The 20015-nt window shown below is 47.5% G+C and overlaps 3 protein-coding genes across 4 annotated transcripts; 1 reads left to right on the forward strand and 2 right to left on the reverse strand.

Moving 5' to 3' along the window:
- Positions 1 to 5325: 5325 nt before the first annotated feature.
- Positions 5326 to 8355, reverse strand: ccdc25 (coiled-coil domain containing 25). The gene is made up of 9 exons (XM_047021546.1): positions 8147 to 8355; positions 7760 to 7807; positions 7610 to 7649; positions 7316 to 7367; positions 7141 to 7216; positions 6853 to 6956; positions 6551 to 6753; positions 6112 to 6157; positions 5326 to 5979 (listed from the first exon to the last, which is right to left on the reverse strand). Exons 1-9 carry the CDS (start codon positions 8169 to 8171, stop codon positions 5950 to 5952), a joined length of 624 nt encoding a protein of 207 aa, XP_046877502.1. The 5' UTR covers positions 8172 to 8355; the 3' UTR covers positions 5326 to 5949.
- Positions 8356 to 8398: 43 nt separating this feature from the next.
- On the forward strand, positions 8399 to 13716 carry esco2 (establishment of sister chromatid cohesion N-acetyltransferase 2). The gene is made up of 10 exons (XM_047022065.1): positions 8399 to 8497; positions 8975 to 9050; positions 9140 to 10109; positions 10781 to 10902; positions 11142 to 11283; positions 11756 to 11881; positions 12087 to 12176; positions 12275 to 12418; positions 12801 to 12985; positions 13097 to 13716. Exons 2-10 carry the CDS (start codon positions 8995 to 8997, stop codon positions 13227 to 13229), a joined length of 1968 nt encoding a protein of 655 aa, XP_046878021.1. The 5' UTR covers positions 8399 to 8497; positions 8975 to 8994; the 3' UTR covers positions 13230 to 13716.
- Positions 13717 to 13913: 197 nt separating this feature from the next.
- Positions 13914 to 18919, reverse strand: pbk (PDZ binding kinase). Of its 2 annotated transcripts, none has more exons than XM_047022067.1 (7): positions 18819 to 18919; positions 18363 to 18564; positions 18093 to 18232; positions 17230 to 17399; positions 16797 to 16926; positions 15116 to 15283; positions 13914 to 14700 (listed from the first exon to the last, which is right to left on the reverse strand). In XM_047022067.1, the coding sequence occupies exons 2-7, from the start codon at positions 18554 to 18556 to the stop codon at positions 14477 to 14479; spliced, it is 1026 nt and encodes a 341-aa protein (XP_046878023.1). In that variant the 5' UTR covers positions 18557 to 18564; positions 18819 to 18919; the 3' UTR covers positions 13914 to 14476. The 2 variants fall into 2 exon arrangements, with proteins under 2 accessions (XP_046878023.1, XP_046878022.1); XM_047022066.1 differs by having other exon boundaries at positions 13914 to 14987; positions 15101 to 15283.
- Between the last annotated feature and the right edge of the window lie 1096 nt (positions 18920 to 20015).

Genomic DNA, 20015 nt, shown 5'->3' on the forward strand with positions numbered 1-20015 from the left:
GGTTCAGAGTCTTGCTCAAGGATACTTCGGCACATGGCCTGGGAGGAGGATTTACATTTTATATTATTTACAATACGAGTCCAAAAGAAGTACTGACATAATTGTTTAAATCAATATAGTCACTATTGTGTCACTAAGTGTTTTTATTTAAAGCTTCCTAAAATACAGCTGTGTCACTTTGTCTTCTCAGCAGTTGGCTGTGTTCAGCATTCCTCCTCTGTTTCTCTGCTTTGTCAACCTGGAGGGACAAAGAACTCTTCTCTCAAATGACATACAAAATATTCTGGATACATCACATCCGAGGATGATGACTTTTCAAGTGATAAATAGACTGGTGCTCCCACAAGGAAGCTGACCAAAAGGCAAATAAATGCTAGCCTCTGGGAGAAGAGGTTAGCCACTGAGAATACATTTCTTAGCTTCTCCTCCAGTCAGTCCATCCATTCAGCCAAAGAGATTCCAGCCTTTACAAAACTCTTTAAGAGCCACTTAAATACATTGGATGATAAGAAACAACTTATTCTGTTATAAATTAAGTAAATCCATCAATCAGACACCAGTACAGACCAACTCCTGTCTGAGCCTCTTAAACCAATGGGCCAATGGCCAGAAACAACATATCTACCATAACAAGGTATGGATTAGCCCTGCCCTCAAGTCACCAAGCCGGTTCAGCAGCTCCATTCAGCAGCACCATCTAAAACAAGCCCCTCCCAGCCGCTGCTGCAGTCCAATGAAGAGAGACCAGGGAGCCCTGCATGGAGACCTAGACCTGGGTCTCCATACAAACACCATAGGGATGCTGAGTCCCAGCGCCAGACCCACCCCTGAACACCTGGACCCTGTGGAGGACATGGAGGTGGCAGATCCGCTCCCCTCAGAGGAAAACACACTCCAGCTTGTTTCAGAATCAGGCGGCCTACCATGACAAAGCATGGCAATCAAGCCAATGGGCCAATCAAAGCCAAGCCTGGCCCATGATGACCAATAAGACCCAAGTCTGGGCCATGACGTCCAATCAGACCCAAGCCTGGCCCATGACATCCAATCCGACCCTAGCCTGGCCCATGACGTCCAATCAGAGACTGGCCCTTGACATCCAATCTGACCCAAGACTGGCCCATGACGTCCAATCAGAGCCAAGACTGGCCCTTGACATCCAATCAGAGACAAGCCGCCCATGACATCCAATCAGAACCAAGTATGGCCCATGTTGTCCAATCAGAGCCATACCTGTCCCATGACATCCAATCAGAGCCAAGACTGGCCCATGACGGCCAATCAGAGACAAGACTGGCCCATGACATCCAATCAGAGACAAGCCGCCCATGACATCCAATCAGAACCAAGTATGGCCCATGTTGTCCAATCAGAGCCATGCCTGTCCCATGACATCCAATCAGAGCCAAGTCTGGCCCTTGATTTCCAATCAGGCCCAATTTTGGTTCAACCCCTCACTTAACCAGTTCAGCACCTTCACTCAGCAGTACCATCTGCAACATGCCGTGCATGGAGACCTAGATGTGGGTCTCCATTCAAACACCATAGAGATTCTGAGTCCCTGCTACCCCCCAAAGCACCTAGCCCATGTGGAGGACATGGCGGTTGAGTACTCCTGGTAGATCCGCTCCCCTCATTCCCAGACATCCAGGCCCAGGAAGAGGAAGAGGGAGGAGAGCATTAATGACTGGGATCTAGCTGGTCCCCCCCAACAAGAAGAGAAGGTTCTAGAGCCTGGATCTTACCTGGGAGCGTCAGAGACTTCAGCAGCCCAGACTACCGCACTGTGGTGGCAGTGATGGTTTACAGTCATTGCAAACCTCACAGACTTTCGGAGTATAAATTTGATAGTGTTAACTTTTTGTAGATTTTGGTAAGATTACACAGCTTTACAGATTATTTCTTTATAAAAATAAATGTGACGTAGTGTGTTCAATTGTGCTTTTTGTGTAGAATGAAACGCCGCTTTAGACAACCACACACACAGGAAGACGACACAACCTGGCAATACCAACTGCTTTCCCTTCTCACTTGACAGTCAAAGTTTCCGTCTCTCCACCCTCTTCCTGTTCCTCTACAACAAACCCTAGCAGCCAGGAAGAGTCCTAGAGCCGAGGAAGAGATGTCAACATACAGTCTTACACACACACCCCAGGTGTCATTTTGTGTGAGTGTGTGCGTGTGTGCAATAGAGCTCCCCCTAGAACCCCCCATCTCCTCTCCTGGCCTACATATCTGCCCCTTGGAGAATAGAACCATCTGAGAGCTACACACACACACACACACACACACACATAGGATACACACACAGCTGCGTTTAACAGCCCTGTTTGCTTTGGTTGGAGAGTCCAGCTGGTCTGATGTTGGGACCACAGTGAAGCAGCACATCTCCCATGTTAATGTGGGGATACTGATGGTGGGAGGGAGAGAAAGAAGGAGGAACAGAAGAAGAAATGGAGGAGTTGTTGGGTAGCTCCACTAAGCCTGTCCTCTGGAGACTGTGTCAGTGACTGTGTGTGTGTGTGTGTGTGTGTGTGTGTGTGTGTGTGTGCGTGTGTGGTCCTCTTCCTCTGTCATTCCAACCACCAGCAGTTGTTAATTTGACCACTAAGGGACTGGTTGTTACCATGACCACTACGGGGGCGGTTGTTAACACGATCACCAAGGGGGCAGTTGTTTCCGTGACTACCACAGGGGCAGATGTGTGACCACCATACCACCCCATGGGTGGGAAATGTTATTGTGACTGGAGTCAGGAATGTCAAACAAGCTGCAGAGCTGCTGACACAAACTACCACAGACTCCCCTGCATGGCTGGGGAACTTCCCTTTCTCTTATGTGTGTATGTTTGGGTTTATGGTCGGGGCTGGGTCTACGGTCGGAATGGTTGGAACCCTGGATGGTTCTCTGGATGGGTCACAGGCTGTATCCCAGACTGAGGCCTTGTCTCTGACTGAGTGGGTCCTTGCCCGGGACTGGGTCCCTGGTTGGGGCTTGGTCCCTGGCTGGGGCTTGGTCTCTGACTGGGGCTGAGGCTAGAGTGCATGTTAGGTAGGGATAGAAGAGGTGAAAAGAAGAGAAACAGATTTGGAGAGAAGGAGAACAGAAAGAGGGAGTAGGGGAGGAGAGGAGGAGGGAAAGAGCAGGGGACTGTCCTAGGCAGACATGGGTCATTATTTCCACCTGTGTGAGTGGGTGTGCACGTCCTGCCAATGAGGCCAACGCCCTCCTTGGCTGAATAAAGTATTTTTCCCTCACACTCTTTCATGTTTTAACTTTGTGTAGTCTGCACAGACAGGGTTGCCACCAGTCCAATCACAACTTCAGTTGAATTAACTTGATAGCCACTGTTATCCAAAGAGAAGTCTAGTACAGGGGTAGATTTGAACCAGCAACCTGTTGATTACAGTCAAGTGCTCTAGCTACTGAGCTATGCCCTCCCCTGGCCTCTAACCCATCACAAAGGAACACATATCCTTGCCTGCTTTCTTCTGGTAAATATGAAGATAATTGGTCATGACAGGGCCGGCTGGCTGACTAGTTGGACTGCTGTAGCCTGACAAGTCTCAGCTCTCCCAGCCTCACTGCCAGACTCATATTCTGGGTACTCTGTAACCTTTGGCCTTCAGGCAAATTACATTTATTCCACTAAAACATTTCCGTGACATACAGGCTCCAGTCGGCTGCTAATTGGCCAGTGTGGAGTTCATGGTTATTTAGTCCAAAACAAGACAGAAGAAAACGCCTCAGAATGAGAAAACCAGGCGCCCAATAGCTTTCATTTTCCCATTTCATATACAAGGATACTCAATGAACATTTAAGGCAAACAACAATTCTTCTTCAATGCAAAATGGAAAACAATGTGGTCTTGTCAAGCCTTCATGAAATGTGTGTAGGCTATGTCAGAGGCACTTTCGGAGCAAACAAAAGTGTTTTGTTTATGTATGTGACAGAGATGTCAAAGCAGATTGGGAGAAAAATCAAGACGGAGACAGAGTGAAAGAAAGTGAATGTCATCTCACTCATTTCTCCCTGTAAAGACCACATATTCTAGATAAAAAGACGCCATCTAGTGGTGCAGAGGGAACATGTGCACTTGAGCTTTTTTGTTTGTTTAATAGGTCAAAGTGAGACCTGCATTGAATGTTCACAATAGAGTCTCAATTTTTGATTGTTGTGCTGTAGCAAAGGACCACCATCAACAAGAGCTTGTGTCTACTCCATTACAGGAAAGCAAGGAGGTTATTATCATTCCTGGAACCACTGAGAAACTGGTTATGGCTAACAGACCATCCATAATAAAGAAGAACCATATGTAGGAAATATGCCTTGCCATAGCAAATTTACTTGCAGTACAACAAAAGTGTACACTGTGGAATTGAATTGCCTTTCCTTGGCCCAGTAATACAGGCTGAGTTGGTGTTAGCTAACAGCTAAATCTCATTATGACAAAGTAATTCCTCATGTCAACACCAGGAATAATGATTAAGTGTGTATTAAAATCTGGCTAAACTTTTAACACCCAATTGCATGGGATTGTATGTTGGAGAATGTTACATAACTGCAGAATGTTACATTGGGTCTTACAGACAACAAACTAATGTGTCACTATCTCAGTTCAACTAAGTTGAAGCCAGCGTGGAAATAATTACTGTCTAAAATGCTGCTAAATGTTTATGCTGCCAACTTGATTTTGCCGTAATCAATTATCCATAAGAGTAAGCCTGACTGTAACATTTAGCTTTAGGTATACAGTAGCAAATCTTATTTCAATGCCCAAACCATGAAAGGATTCATGGTTCTCTGCACACATTCGCTGCACGCTTCACTGAAATATTTGGATGAGAGAAACAATGAATATTTAAGTTTACATCGACTGAACACATCACAGGACTACTCTTGTCTGAGAAGAACAGCTTTATTTGTTGCAGATTTCATGCAGAGGAAGCAAAGGCCTCGCCTTTGTGTTTTGGCTCTTGTTAGCAGCCATGTTTATACAGATGTCAGAGAAGCATGCCCTCACTAACTCCCCCTATAGAACACATTCCTCGCGTAGCTTACTTACAGGCCTCCAATAGCCTCCTGCAGGACACAACACTGCTTTGGCCCGCTGAGCCAAAGCCATCCCGATTATGGTTCAACCAAAGATTGAACCTACAGTATTTGCACCAAGATGTCACACTTAACACTTTTGGCTCTCAAGGCAGACAGCGGAACACCCTCCTAAGACCACTGAAAGAAAGGATTCATTTTTCCTGTTCCCTTTCATCCATTATAATATCATGTCTTAATAAACAGCTATACAGAGTCAAGACAACCACATGTTAAACAAGGGAACGTTTTATTCTGAATTTGAACATAATCATATCAAATCAAAGGGTGAACCCGACTCCAGGACTTAAAGACGCAGCCGGGATCTGGGGTAGAGGGCAGCAGCGTTGCTTAGGCAAACAATAACAAACCAACAACAACAACAGGTGTTCCTGTACATACTTAGTGACCATAGATGGACATACTGGTCATAGGGCCATCATATACATTCATTCATAAAATTTCATAAACAGGCATGCAACGGTGTCGATTTGAAGAGTGGAGCAATGAATATGTAGCATAGGTCTCAGTCTAACTCCTAGGAGTTTTCTTCCCGTTGTTGTGGACAGTGAATCTTTTACTTGAATTTCTTTACCGTATCACTGTCATGGCAATGTCCTGGTGGTAGGCTCAGGAAAGTTTGATAGCGAGTTAAGCAGCACGCACGCACACACGCATCCCAAGTTGCTATTCGCACAAGTGCTGCTGTGTATATACTGTAGCGAGGGAGAGTTTGTATCCATCTATGTACAATGTCAGTGCTGCACTGTCTGAGAGAACAGGGAGAGCACCCAGCAACGTCAGTTAGTAGATGAAGCCGTCTGTCTCTCGGATGACACATGACCCCCCACCCTCTCTCACATGAAGTCATCCGAGTCATTGCCATCCTAAAAAGAAAAAAGAAAAGACGCTGTCAGAATCACACAAATAGACGTTCGTCCCTGACCCCTTGAAGAAGTGAATCGCTCGGCCATTCAGCCACTGCGGAATAGGAGTGTTTGAGTGCTATTCGAACTCACCTCGTTGGTTGTCATGTTGTCGCTGTTCATGAGAGAGGAGTAACTCCTGGAAAAAGACAGGATCCAAAATGACAACAAGCTTGTATGCTCCCTACTGCATGGACATTGAATGAGAAAGACAGCATCTAACTTAGTCCACTTTAGTTTAATCGTGTTCACAAGAAAGACTGGACAAGTTGAGAGAGACCTCAGAGAGCCGACTGTTACATTACATTTAGTCATTTAGCAGACGCTGTTATCCAGAGCGACTTACATTAAGTACAGGGATATTCCCGGAGACAAGTAGGGTGAAGTACCTTGCCCAAGGACACGTCATTTTGCATGACGAACGGGCAACCTTCAGATTACTAGCCCAATTCCCTAACCGCTAAGCCACCTGACTCCCACCTGACTACAGCGTCAGATATCCGCAACACGTCTACCGACTTCCCAGACTCACTTAAGCTCGTCCATCTCTTTTCGCCTCTTCACATCGTCCTTCTCCTTCTTCTTCAGGTCTTGTATCTGGGCCTTCTTCTCGTTCCTCTCCTCGCGGTCTCGGGACTCCTTGTCTGCTGCCAGATCGGGGAACCTCTCGTCTTTGGTCTTCTCCAGCCGGTTGACGATCTCGTTCACCTTCTTCTCCACGGCCACAAGCTTCACCTGGGGCACAACGTGGTTACGGTACGCCGCCAACACATCAAACACAACGTCGTTATTCGTTTGAAAGAAGTTTCTAGACTCATGGGTGAGAAGACCGACCTCCTTGTGCCTGTGGAAGCCTATCTGTCCGACGTCCATCTCTCCTGTCTTTTTCAGGTTGGCCCAGGGCGTGTACACAACGTTGATGTTGTTCATCTTGCAGCCTGCCAAACACACCTCTGAATGAACTACGGGTATTCCTCCGTTCAAACTCAAAACAAGTAACTGGATGCACAGGAGCCTGACATGCAGCATTGTGCAACTCAAAGCTGCCGTGTCACTTTGTCTTGGTATGTATTACTGCTGTCACATGTTCATACATATAATAAATATGTATTCGTTCATTACCCTGGATGCTGTTGTTCTTCACCAGCTGAGCACAGTCGATCAGCACCTCCTTGGGAATGTCATCTATCGTCAGTCCCTTCAGTGGAGAAATGGAGGATAAAAGTTGCAGTGGGAATCCAGACATTCAGCTGCACACCAAATCAAAGCATGGACAGCAGCGATGACATCTCCCTACCGTAGGCATTCTCAGGTAGACATGGGCCGAGGACAGTTTGTCCACGTGAAACCTGCGGGGGGGGGGGGGGGGGGGGGGGGGGGGGGGTGGGCATAACACAGTCCTAGCATCAACAGGTGGGTGTGCTGCTTGAGTTTAGTGCCATCTTGTGGATGAACTCAAAACTGCTTGGTGTGTCTGCTAGATCAATGTGTACACCTGCCTTAGATGTATGATAATGAAATGTACATGACAACTCAGTAATAATAGACAACACGGTGCTCATTCTATAATAGGAGCTACATGGCATCTTACCAGATGTCTTCAGGCCAGCCGTACTTGATTAGGTCTTCATCTGCGGAAAGAAAAAGCAGTTTGAAGTCCTCCTGTCAATCTGTGTGTAAATGTTGTTCTACTATACCACTATGCAATCTTATGTAGTGATATGAGTGACCAGCAACGCACTTTCGTATTTATCCTTCCCCATGTAGATTGTGTATGGCGGAGACACAACTGAAATGACAAAGAAAGACTCATTGGTCAACATGAACACTGGTAGACAGGTCAACGCAATAAATAATGCACACACGTCTGGAGACACACAATTACGTGTGAATGGAATTGTAACGATGTCGGTCCAGACCGATTTGCCAAATGATATAGGCTAACAAGCTGACTCCTGCCATGGGCCATCAGGGCATGGACTGTATTTGGCTAGTACTGCACATGACTGACTACTAGCTAAATGGTTTACAACAATAAAACGTAGCGTTAATTGTTTTATTGCAGAGTTTAGCAAGATAGCAACGTTGCCCAGCTAGCTAGTGGTTTAAGAGACAAGACTAAACTTACCAGCACTCGTAAAATAAAACACCATCCTGCATAAATGTGAGTAACGAAAGAAGCTATCCTAAAACAACATTTAAATCACAGTGAATGTTACAAGAGTGTCTAAATCTATATCTAAGCTAGTTATTCCCTGATAAAGAGAAATAAAGCACTTCGGCGTGTACTATTCACGGAGGAAGTTGTTGATGCCGGTCTAACTGCTTCCGGGTCACACGTCATACATGACGTAGCGCGCTTTTTTTCAAAGAGGCGCGCGCGGTTCAAAATCTTGTTCTAAACATTCTGATCACATCACGAGAGAAGACAGCCACACAAATCTCAATTTCGAAAACTTGGACAATAATCGCAGATTTGGTATGTGGTAATTTAGCATGTATGGACAGCGATTTCATTCAGCGGAGCATTGAATTAAAGAGCCTAGTTAGTTTGTTACCTAGATTAATCCTTCTGCTGTGTACGCGCCGCTTGGTTACAGCAAAATAGCTAGCTCTAGTTACTCTGGTAAACTTTTCTAAAACAATCGCTTAAAGCATGTAAACCACAGTAATGTTGCCACATTGCCACACAATGCAAAACAGAATTTGTGTTTATTACTAGGAAGGGCAAGCCATTTGCTAGCTTTTTAGCGCCCGATGTAGGCGAACTCCCGGGAAATCCCTCCCGCCAATAATAGTATTATCCGTATAACAAGTAACATGTTCTAGCTTAAGTGTTTACCTAGTATTCTGTACAAAGTTAAGTAACTAAATTGAATACCGTAAAGTAATCGTTTAATTGGCATTTAAATGATATAATTACGTGACGTCTAGCTAAATGTTGTCCACTGCACAGGTCAGAAGACTTGGTAAATTATGTTGCCCAAATTAATGGCTGTGAAGAGGAAGCGCTCATCTCTGGACTCTGAGAGGTGAGAACCAGCCGGCACAGGCACTTTAACTGAACAAAACACCTTTTGCTGAACCGTTATAGCATATGAGTATTTCCCCTGTGTTTCAGTCTTCCTGCCAAGAGGCCTGTCGACCAGGGCTCTCCCCTCAAGACGTCCCTCAAACTGCCCCAGACCCCATTAAAGAAGGGGCAGATGAAGAACTACACTTCCCCGGCCCGGTCCCCTCAGAAGGTACCGAAGCTAGCCTCGTCGTTCAACCCAGCGGTGGTGACAGGCTGCTTTTATGGCAAGAAGAAGGCCTTATACCTAACCCCCCTGGAGAGGAAGATGCTGAAGGAGACCAAGCCACCTCCACAACTTGTCTCTAAGGTCACTCCGGACCCTTACGAACTGCCAAAGGTTGCGGATAGAAAGAGGAAGGGAAGGGGGGGAGGCAAAGCCAGGAAGGTGGCTGCCGTCCATGGTGGTAAGACTGGCGTAAAGCAGTGTGCCCCCTACATACCCTCCAACACAAAAGCAGCCGGCGGCACCAAAGAGGAGCAGCCCAAGAAAAGCACGACTTTCAACTTCACCGGCAGTCTGACGTCCAAACTGAAGCCAAAGATCTACGTAGGCGCCGCGTTCTTCAGCACAGGCAAGAAACCCACCTCCATGTACAAGAAATCAACCCCCAGATCCACCAAGGAGCCTGCCTCCAAAACGGCGAAAAACAAATCTTCTGTCGTTCCACCCGGAAAAAAACAAGAGACGATCCAGACCCAGAAGAGCTTCTCAGCTGGACACAGCGTCTTGGAGAAGACCTCGGACGAGTCCGTTGTTCCACAGCCTCCGGCTCCACACACAGACCTGGAAGACCTTGTAGGAGAAGACCTGGGCTCCAGTGAGACTGTGTCCTCCAGCCCCAAGCCCCAGGAGGATGTGAGCTCCAGTCCCCGGCAGCAGAGCCTGCCCTGCCCAGGCACCCTGTCCCCCAGCCGGCTGGCGAAGACTTACGGCCTGACCAGGGAAGTGAAGATCCTGCTGGAACGCTCCCCGACACCCTCCAGCCCCGGCCCTGCCGCAGACATCAACACACAGGTGGGAGTCGGTGTGGTTGTGTGTGGGTGTGTGGACAGAGTGGTTGTGTTGATAGAAAGAGAACAGTTATGGGGGTTGATGTGGGAGAGTATTGATGATTAGGCCGATTGTGTCTGGGATGAGTATGGGTGGAATGACCTGATAAACAGCTACTTGTTGGTTAGTTGTAACTGAGTTAACTACTTGTACTCGCTGTAACGTATGTTATTGTTGCTTGCTTTCCTACAGGTACACTCTTGCACTTTTGAGGTTCTTGTTTAATTTGCAATTAGTTTAACGACATGCTCTTATGCGTTTTCCCATTGGCACTTATTTGCTTATCACAGTGTATGCTCATGTTTTGGCTACCCGCAAGGTTTTGTCGTTGTTTATGATCATTGACCTATGCGCCTTTTTGTAAAGCTTTTCTTGGAAGTCGCTTTGGATAAAAGCGTAATAAATGTACGTTTTAAAATGGGGTCCGATGGCTGAGCGGTTAGGGACTCTGGCTATTAATCAGACGGTTGTTGGTTCGATTCCCGGCTGTGCCAAATGACGTGTCGTTGGGCAAGGCACTTCACCCTACTTGCCTCGGGGGGAATGTCCCTGTACTTACTGTAAGTCGCTCTGGATAAGAGCGTCTGCTAAATGACTAAATGTAAATGTACTTCATCGGTGCGTTTCCCTTCCAGGAGGACTTCCTAACAGAGGCTGGCTCCGACGCAGTGTTCGACCTGGGCGACGTCGGCTCCCCCGCCAGCCCAGCATCGTCTCTCTCTCCTGTCTACCCCATCTTTGGCTCGGCATCCAAGAGGTGGGAACCTTCTCCAGGTCACACACTGCAAGCTCTGCCCCAGGGTTTACAGCATGTATCTGCAAGAGGTTGCAGGTTCAAATCCCCGCTGTACTGCACGTCTGCTAAATCCAAAGAATACACACATTGGCGGGTTGGGATGTTTTAAGAGGAAGAGCCGAAACAGTTTTGTTTTAATGTCAGTATCATTTTTGTTGTTGATAAATGCAAGGTATTATACTGTGTGTTTGTTCATGTAGGTGCCATATGAAGGCTGGCCTGGCCTCCCCCGTGACCTGCAGCACCCCTACTGGTCCGGTGGGCTCACTGCCCTCTGTCAAGGAGAAGAGCCTTCGGAAGAGAAAGGAGCCCAAGAAACAGGACGACAACCAACTCATTATCGTATGTACAGACAGTGTTTATGAGTCCATTCATGGGGACTAAGTGTCTGTCCTAACACAAACTGTTGCGTTCCCAAGTCCTAAAAACCACCCCTAATCGTCCCCCATCTTTGCACAGTGCTAGCCTGTAGTTGTCTCCTGTGACAACACAACTCTCTGTCTCCACCCCCCACGAGCCCCAGCCCTCCCCTGTCCTATAGCTGAACCCCCAGCCCTCCCCCGTCATATAGCTCAACCCCCAGCCCTTCCTTGTCCTATAGCTCAACCCCCAGCCCTCCCCTGTCCTATAGCTCAACCCCCAGCCCTCCCCTGTCCTATAGCTCAACCCCCAGCCCTCCCCTGTCCTATAGCTCAACCCCCAGCCCTCCCCTGTCCTATAGCTCAACCCCCAGCCCTCCCCTGTCCTATAGCTCAACCTCCAGCCCTCCCCCGTCCTATAGCTCAACCCTAACCTCTGAATCCTCCTGTCCCAGGATGCGGGTCAAAAGCAGGCGACCACCTGCAGCTCCTGTGGGATGATCTACAGCGCTGACAGCCTGGAGGACAACTACCAGCACACCCTGTTCCACCAGCAGCTGCTCGACAGCATGAAGTTTGTGGTACGCCCCCTTCCCCCAACTCCACTCAATTCTCTCTTTGACCATCCTTCTCTCTGTCCCCCCCCCCGGTCCTCCCTCCTTCCTTCAGCCCCCCCCACCACCTTTTGAGTGTGCTATTCTTACCCATTGAGATCAATTTCCTCGCCGCCATTCTGTCCACCGTCCACATTCTTAACCCCTACAACCCTGTCTCGTCCTGACGCAGGGCTGGAAGAAGGAGAGAGTGGTGGCAGAGTTCTGGGACGGCAAAATCATCCAGGTGCTCCCAGGCGACCCCAAGTTTGCAGTCAAGAAGGTGCGTGTGCGCGCGCACCACCTGTGCGCGACGGATGGTAGATCTCTGAGATCGTTCGGGTCTTTGACGCTAACCCTCCTGCCCCCCTCTCCCTCCAGGCGGAGCAAGTGCGCCGGCTGGCAGACAGCGAGCTCGGCTTCCAGCAGCTCTCCCTCAGCTCCCCCAGAAAGGCCAAGACCTACCTGTTTATCAACACAGACCGCATGATCGTGGGCTGCCTCGTGGCAGAGCACATCCGCCAGGTACACACACATCAATCACCATGGCTTCCCTTGTAACTCATGTATGAGCGGTTAGGGAATCGGGCTAGTAATCAGAAGGTCACTGGTTCGATTCCCGGCTGTGCCAAATTACGTTGTGTCCTTGGGCAAGGCATTTCACCCTACTTGCCTCGGGGGAAATGTCCCTGTACTTACTGTAAGTCGCTCTGGATAAGAGCGTCTGCTAAATGTAAATGTATTATGGGCTCATTGTGTGGGGGATATACGAGCCAGGTAGACCATCCTCATCCTGGCCATCTCCACACCCCTTACCCCCGCACCCCTTTGTGGCTAGCCCTGCCGAAATGAGCAGCAATGCCAGTCTGTGAACCCGTGTTCTCCTGGTGCCCCCCTCCTCCCGCAGGCATTCCGGGTCCTGGCAGAGCCGGCCCAGCCCAAGGACATGACCCGGGACGACTTCATGGAGCCCCACAGGGCCTGGTGCTGCTCCTCGTCCCCGGAGCCGGCCATCCTGGGGGTGAGCCGGGTGTGGGTGTTCAGCCTGGCCCGCCGGAGCGCCATCGCCACCCGTATGCTGGACACAGCCAGGTAAACACTCACGCTCACAGGCTCTGGGGGCTGGGTTTAGTTTTGGGAGCTCTCCAAACGGGGGAGAATGTTCATATCACTTCTCCCTCTCTCCACTGTTGTCATGTCCAGGAGCACCTTCACTTACGGCAGCCCCCTGACCAAGGAGGAGATTGCCTTCTCCGACCCCACCCCCGACGGGAAGCTGTTTGCCACTCGGTACTGCAACACCCCCACCTTCTTCGTTTACAACTTTGTCGGCTGAACGTTGTGGAGTTCAGGCTTTTAATTCGTGATTTTTTTGGACTGTTCGGCAACCCCGGAGGAATTGGTTTGTATGCATGTTGCTTTACCTCTGGCGGAGAAATACGTTTTGACCTGTGCCTGGTTTGAGCAATTTCAGATAGGTGCTTGTTGTCAAAGGACGTGTTTGTTACATGTGTTGAGCTGAAGTTCAGACTGTACCAACTGATGATGGTTTGCTATCAGTGTTGAGGGTGATTTTTGTTTTGTTTTCTACATGTTGTAGTAAAAAACAAGTCCCCCTTTTTATCTTCCTGCTGCTGAAAAGTTGACTGTTCCAAAAGCTACCCTGTATGATGTTCTGGTCTGTTCAGTTAGTATCAGTGATGAAGTCTAATCTGACCTGCTCTTGCACCCTGTAAATAGTTTGAAATAAAGGTTTTACCTTTTTTTTATCCAAGGCAAATGTATGAATTGAAATTCTTGAATGAAAAATAAAAGTAGTAATAGTTCAAATCAAGCAAATCATGTTGTATTGCTTTTTTCATATTACAGAAATGGTCATAAGATTTCACAACATGGTTAGTGTGAGAATCCTAATTTGTTTCCACCCTTAAATCTATTTTCACCTGAGATGAAGACCACAGTGTGGCGGTGAAGCTGACCCGTGGTGAGGAAGGCACTCAATTGAGGCTGCAAGACAAGGGGCTTTTCAAACCCTATTTTATATCAAGCATTTCAAAGCGTCTGCTAAATGCATAAATGTAAATATCAGATCTTTAAAGTATACAGAGGACTGAAAAAGGAAAGCAGGAATATTCCACACACAGCACTATTTACAACATGTATAGGTTTCTAAAAGACGTTGACATAGGGAAAGCTCATCCCAAAATCAAAAATATCTTTTTCCTCTTGTATTGCCATCTACTTTGTTTTGGTGTGAGTTGCCGGGTCTGATATAGAAATGTTATATTAAAGGCAGGGTAGGCGAGTTTGGTGAACCTAGTAATTTTACCTTAGGTCTCAAACCAAACCCACCCCCCCTCCGCTGCCTGACTACTGCTGGGAGACAGACAAGGAGCCCGTCCAATCATTAGTGCCGGTCTGACCTTGATGATTGGTCGTGTTTATTAGAATGATTTTATTTTACTGTCCAACCCTTAGATTTATTGGTTGCTATCAGGATGTGAAGTATATTTAAGCAAATATGACAGTGTTTCTCAACAATACCAACCCTGCCTTTAATCTCTCAAATGGAACTAGATTGGGCTATATATGCAAGCCAGACATCTCTAGGGCAAATATTTCCAAACAATAAAGATAGATAAATGGCACTACAGGTAAAAAGGAAAATAAATATTTTAGATTTTGGGGGTGAACTATCGCATTAAGACAAAACAAAAATATGAGACATTTAATACAACAAACGAATGACTTTGACAAAATACGACAGATAATACAGGGACTACAGTATGGCTTCACAATGACGTATTTAGGGCAAGCTGGGATCTAGTTCTGTAACACTGCCCCTAACGACCAACAGCTCAGTCTATCACGATGACCTCACTGTTCTTGTTACAGACTGATGTATTCGATTCGAGCGCATGGACAATCTGGGCGGAGGACGGGCGTTTCTTGGCGTCCACCTCCGTGCAGAGGCAGAAGAGCTCCACCATCCTCTGGTAAGCTCCACCCAGGCCGGCTGAGTCCAGAGCAGGCCTGGTGCCCAGTTTCTCGTAGTAGGCATCCTCGTCAAAGTCCTCTTCATCCATCGAGTCATCTGAGGAGGAGGGCGTGAATTCAGAACGTGGAAACATACACGAGTTAGCGAGGAAGACGGAAGGACGAGAGTTTGTGTATGATGAAGGTGGTGGGATACGAAGGCGTCCTCACCATCATCTTTGCCCTCGTCATTGCCCAGCATGTCCAGGTGAGGCATATCCAGGGTCATCATCTCCCACAGGGTCAGGCCGTAGGCGAAGATGTCGGCCTTGTCCGTGATCTCCCCTTCCTCCTCCAACGCCTCCATGGGCTTCCAGGGCTCCGTGCCCACGTACGTTGCCTTGGGGTCGGCCACTGGAGGGGGAGTGGGGAGGGGGAGGGAGGGACAGATGGAAAGGAGGAGCAGGGTTCACAAGGGAAATTTGTCACGGTACATTTGATGCTATTTCTCTGGCAAGGAGAGGGAGTGAGAGCGGTGGGGAGAGAGAGTCATGGGGAAGGAAAGGGAGACGTTTGCAAGGTAAATCAGACACAACATGGCCCGAGGCAATTTCCCTGGATAAAAGGGGAGGGAGGGATAGAGAAAAAGGACGACAAATGTAAAGGAGAAAGGTTCACCAGGTAAATCTGACACGTGACTCCACAATACTGAAACTTAGCAATACTGAAACCTAGCAATACTGGAAAAAAGTATGTTCTTTTCAACAATGCCCCCGAGGTGGAATATTCCTGACATTCAACCAAAGCCATTCACCAGCTCCACAAACAGCCAGGGAATCTGACGCTTGGCAGAACTGGACTGTTTATGACAAACTGCTTGACAGAACAGAGTAGGAATGCGTGTGTTACAAGGCCAACATAAAAGCCAAGCAGAGGGTAAACATTTTCATCCTCTTTAATGCCCCTGCCAATGTCTATAACTTTAATTAAAATCAGTCATCACAGGAGACATTTCAAAGTAATCAGCCTTTGAAAAGACTAAATTAAACCACCTGGCTGAGACCGGGTTAGAGATGAAACTTATCGACTCGATCCTGAGGAGCAGAGTTAAATCAGTGAAATATGGGCCTCTCTTAACAAGGGCTTCTTAATGAGAACGGTGAGTGGCATTTCTGTGGCAACAGAAAACAGAACCCTCTAACCTTTCTCCCTCGCTGAGGGACAACAGCACTAGGGGTATCAGCATACTGTTGTGTGATGATGATGATAGAGGTTGTGGTGCAGCCAGGGTTGTGTTCCAGGCATTAGTACGAGGATGACGTGAGAGCGTGTGGGGGAGGCGTAGTGAAATCACGGGGCCTTGCTGTGCAAACAGGACCAGATGCCTGTATGCACGCTACAGTGTGGGCTCTGACTGCAGGGAGGGGAGGGAGGTTGAGGATGGGTAGTGAGAATAAACAGGAGGGGGGGGTGGGGGGTGGAAGAGGGTAAGGAGTCAGGGGGTCATGAGGTTTGTCGGCCCGATATGAATGTTATCTGCCCTTATTAGCTCCTCTGTGCTCAGGGCTTCCCGCAGAAGCTTCCCTTTGCAGCTAAGGCGGCCGGTTAAGAAACACACGCTTGCCGCCTGAACTACGACTGTCCTGTTTTGTCCCTTTCATTCCAAAGCGTGACCAACGCCAGTCTCCCTTCTCTGCAGAACGCATTAGTCTACATTAGTCTATCTCACAAACTAGCCCCCCCATCTCCCCGGTCTGACGGCAAACTCCACCCTACCACTTTAACTAACACATTTTCTGTTGGAAACCCTGGTGCTATCACTGCTTGCTTCCCTCCCCTTCATTTTAGAGCTCTGACTGCAAGGGAGGGACAACGGTGAGCTGATTGGCTACCGTCAGCTTTTCAACCAAGCCGATTGGCCGTCTACCTTTCATGTTCTCATCCAGCTGGAGGGACACGCCCACATCACAGATCTTGACGGTGTCGAAGTCGCCCTTGACAACCACGTTGCAGGACTTGATGTCTCCATGCAGGAGCCTTTTCTCGTTGTGAAGGTACTGACCAGAAAGAGACTGAGGTTGTCATTTCTCCAAAAAGGACTTTAAGAGAATTTTCTCCTTTTTATCATAATAATAATAATAATAAATTAAATGTGTAAAGTGCTACATTACAGTAACAATTACAATCATATATATAAACATATACTTATAACAATAAGAACAGACACAATCAAATTAACAATTACAATCCTGATTTAAAAAGGTCCGTTTAAAGCAAATTCGTAAAAGCGAGGGGCATTTCTGATGGAAACAGGAAGTGAACTTCCAAACACGTCCAAGACACCGGAGGTATGGAGTTACCTGCAGTCCTCGGGCAACGTGCAGGGCCACCTTCTCGATGTCGCAGACGGGGAATGCTTGGAGACCCTCCTCTTTCCTCCTTTCTATCAGGTCGTTGAGGGACTGCTCTCCCCCGTACTCCATGGCCAGACACTTGGAGCCATCCGTCGCTGTGGTGAAGGCTCGGAACCCTGGCGACACACACGTATGTAACAGGTGTCGTCGCTTTTCAGTGTAGCCTCCTCCCAATCTCGCCTGTACTAAGGTTCAAACACGGGTTCTCCTGACTTATCATTCAACTGGCACCTTTATAAACACCGCTTTAAACAAGCGAAGCTGGTTCATGCAGGGGACGCGAGACCTAGCCCGTCATTAGCCATCGTCATCATGCGTCAAGGCACACCCTCTAATAGGGCGGGGCATATAGCAGGGATCCCGGCACCTGCGTTGCTAGTGCGACACAGACGCTCGCGGCCTCCGCTGCCCCGGCCTCCTCCCTTTGTCTGGTTCTCTTTTCTTCTTTCTCAGGGGGAATGCTGTCGCTGCTCTCTGCCCGGATGTCGAGACAGTGTCTCAGGAGACGGTGTCTCCGTTGGGCGCGGCAGGGAGCCGCTGCGAGCACAACCATACGCCAAATCAAATATTACAAAGATGTATTGTATCACGGGGAATACAGTATCGGTTAACAAACTACTGAGTCCTCTTGCCTGAACCAGCTACGCTACTGAAAAGCAAGATCTTCCATGGTGGGCAGTATTTATACTGAGGAGTTTAACCAATTCAACTCAGTTACACACATGCACACACAAGCAATTAATTAACTCCAGAGGGTTGTGTGGGACCATCTATTTGGTTTCCTCAAGAAGTTGCTTCCTGGCTCTTACCAACGATGTTTGGGTGCTTCAGGTCCTTTAGGATCTTGGCCTCATCAAACAGTCTACTCTGGTACACGTCAATCTGCCTGGAAGCACACCTGTTGTTGATCTTCTTAACTGCCCAGGGGGACAGATTCAGCTTCCCCACCCTGAGACAGACAGACAGACACGGGTCTGGAAACATTCCTCTGCACGCAGTGTAAGCCATATTAGATGAGGGAGTAATGGGGTCAGGCGATGGACATGAGGTGAGAGAGCGGATACAGAGCAGCAGCCTACCTGTCAAAAAGGTAGACATTCACGCCGGTGCCACATCCAAGTTTTTTCATGAAGGGCGAGGCGGGGATGGTGATTGGAGTGCACGGAGTCCCAACGATACCTTTTTGGGTCAGATTCCGCACCCTGTCTGGTTTTCGCGGAGTCTTGAAGGAATCGGCGTCAAAGGGGCTCGAGGTGACTTTGACTGGGTCCATTCTTAGCTCTGCTAGCACAATGGGGGATTTATTTATGGCTTGCCCATACTGTTGCTGTACACTCACTGACAGTAGACCTTTTATGTCTGAGTTAGTAGCCTAGCTAGCAAGTCTCTGAGTAACATCTGCCATCCAGAATTTAGTCAGCAATTGCATTCATTCTTTGGTAGACATTAGATTGAAGGCGCTTATTAGTTCACGTCACAGATAACACATTGTAACAAATATTTTAATAAAACATTGTAGTTTAAAACGGACTTACCAAGTTGTCTGTCTTTGTTGATGTCAGAGGTCTTCGCGCCCGCGAATGTTTCAAAAAATGTTTTTTGACTGCGTACGGGAAGTGCAAAGGCACAAACAGCACGCCTGGGACAAACACTTGTTTTTAAGTCTCGGTATAATAAACTGTCACATAAGAATCACCTTATTGTTACGGCTATGCAGTTATAGCTTTCTTTCTTTAATTTGCTTAGTGTAAATCACACTGGTTTTTCGCATATCTGAAAAGTGTACAACATCGTCTCTTGAATAGTTTAATTACATGAATTGCATCAATCACACCAGCAGAGGTCAGACGTGGTGTTTCTGTGGAAGATGACCGACCCCTATGTGACAAACGCAAGGCCATTACAACTAAATTAGGTCTAATTTGCAGTATGAGGGGGCAATTATTAGTAAGTGACCCATACATTGGTATAACATTCACGTACATATTTTATGCAACTATGCATAGCTATGCGTCTGTAAAGTTATAGTGGAGTATCAGCAGGTTAGGACAGTGTTCCTACACTGCTGCTGGAGAAACAAGATGCGCCGTCTACTGTGAGTGATGGTGCAAATTAGAATTGGCTACGTGAATTGAAAAACATCACTACTGTGTTAATGGAGATGGTGTGTGTGTGTGTTGGTTGTCCATGGTTTGCATACTGAAGTTCTTTGAGTAATACCAGCGTCTTAAGGTGGGTAAGGTTACCATTAAGTCGTTGTTTTGTTATCCTCTTTTCTTTCAATGGAACAGATATTGTGGGACAACGGTTTAATATAAAGAGAGCTGTTTCTGGTTAGAAAACAAACCCTCGAGGGATATGAGCTCATGTAACTTGCTTTGGCCTCATGTTGTGGTTGGGTTTATAGAAGGAGACGGAGTAAAGGAGAATGACGGAATCATAAGATACTGAGAGAAAAAGAGGATGAGAGGCATAGAACGACAGAAAGAAAGAGAAAGAGGTTTAATCCCTGGTCAAACCACAAAGTGGTCCCAAACACAGACGGGACAAGCTGTCCTCTGTCACACTCACATTCTGACAGAAGTCGGACAACCGCATGTATCATCTGAAATATGTTTCCAATAACTGAACCGAGTAAATGGACATTGTTTACTTCTATTGTTTCATTTGGTACAGGAGGCTTATGCAGGCTTCGATGCTTTCAGAATATTCAATAGCAAACTGTTCCAAAA

The sequence above is a fragment of the Hypomesus transpacificus genome, chromosome 6 (genome assembly GCF_021917145.1).
Source record: "Hypomesus transpacificus isolate Combined female chromosome 6, fHypTra1, whole genome shotgun sequence".
Taxonomy (NCBI): domain Eukaryota; kingdom Metazoa; phylum Chordata; class Actinopteri; order Osmeriformes; family Osmeridae; genus Hypomesus; species Hypomesus transpacificus.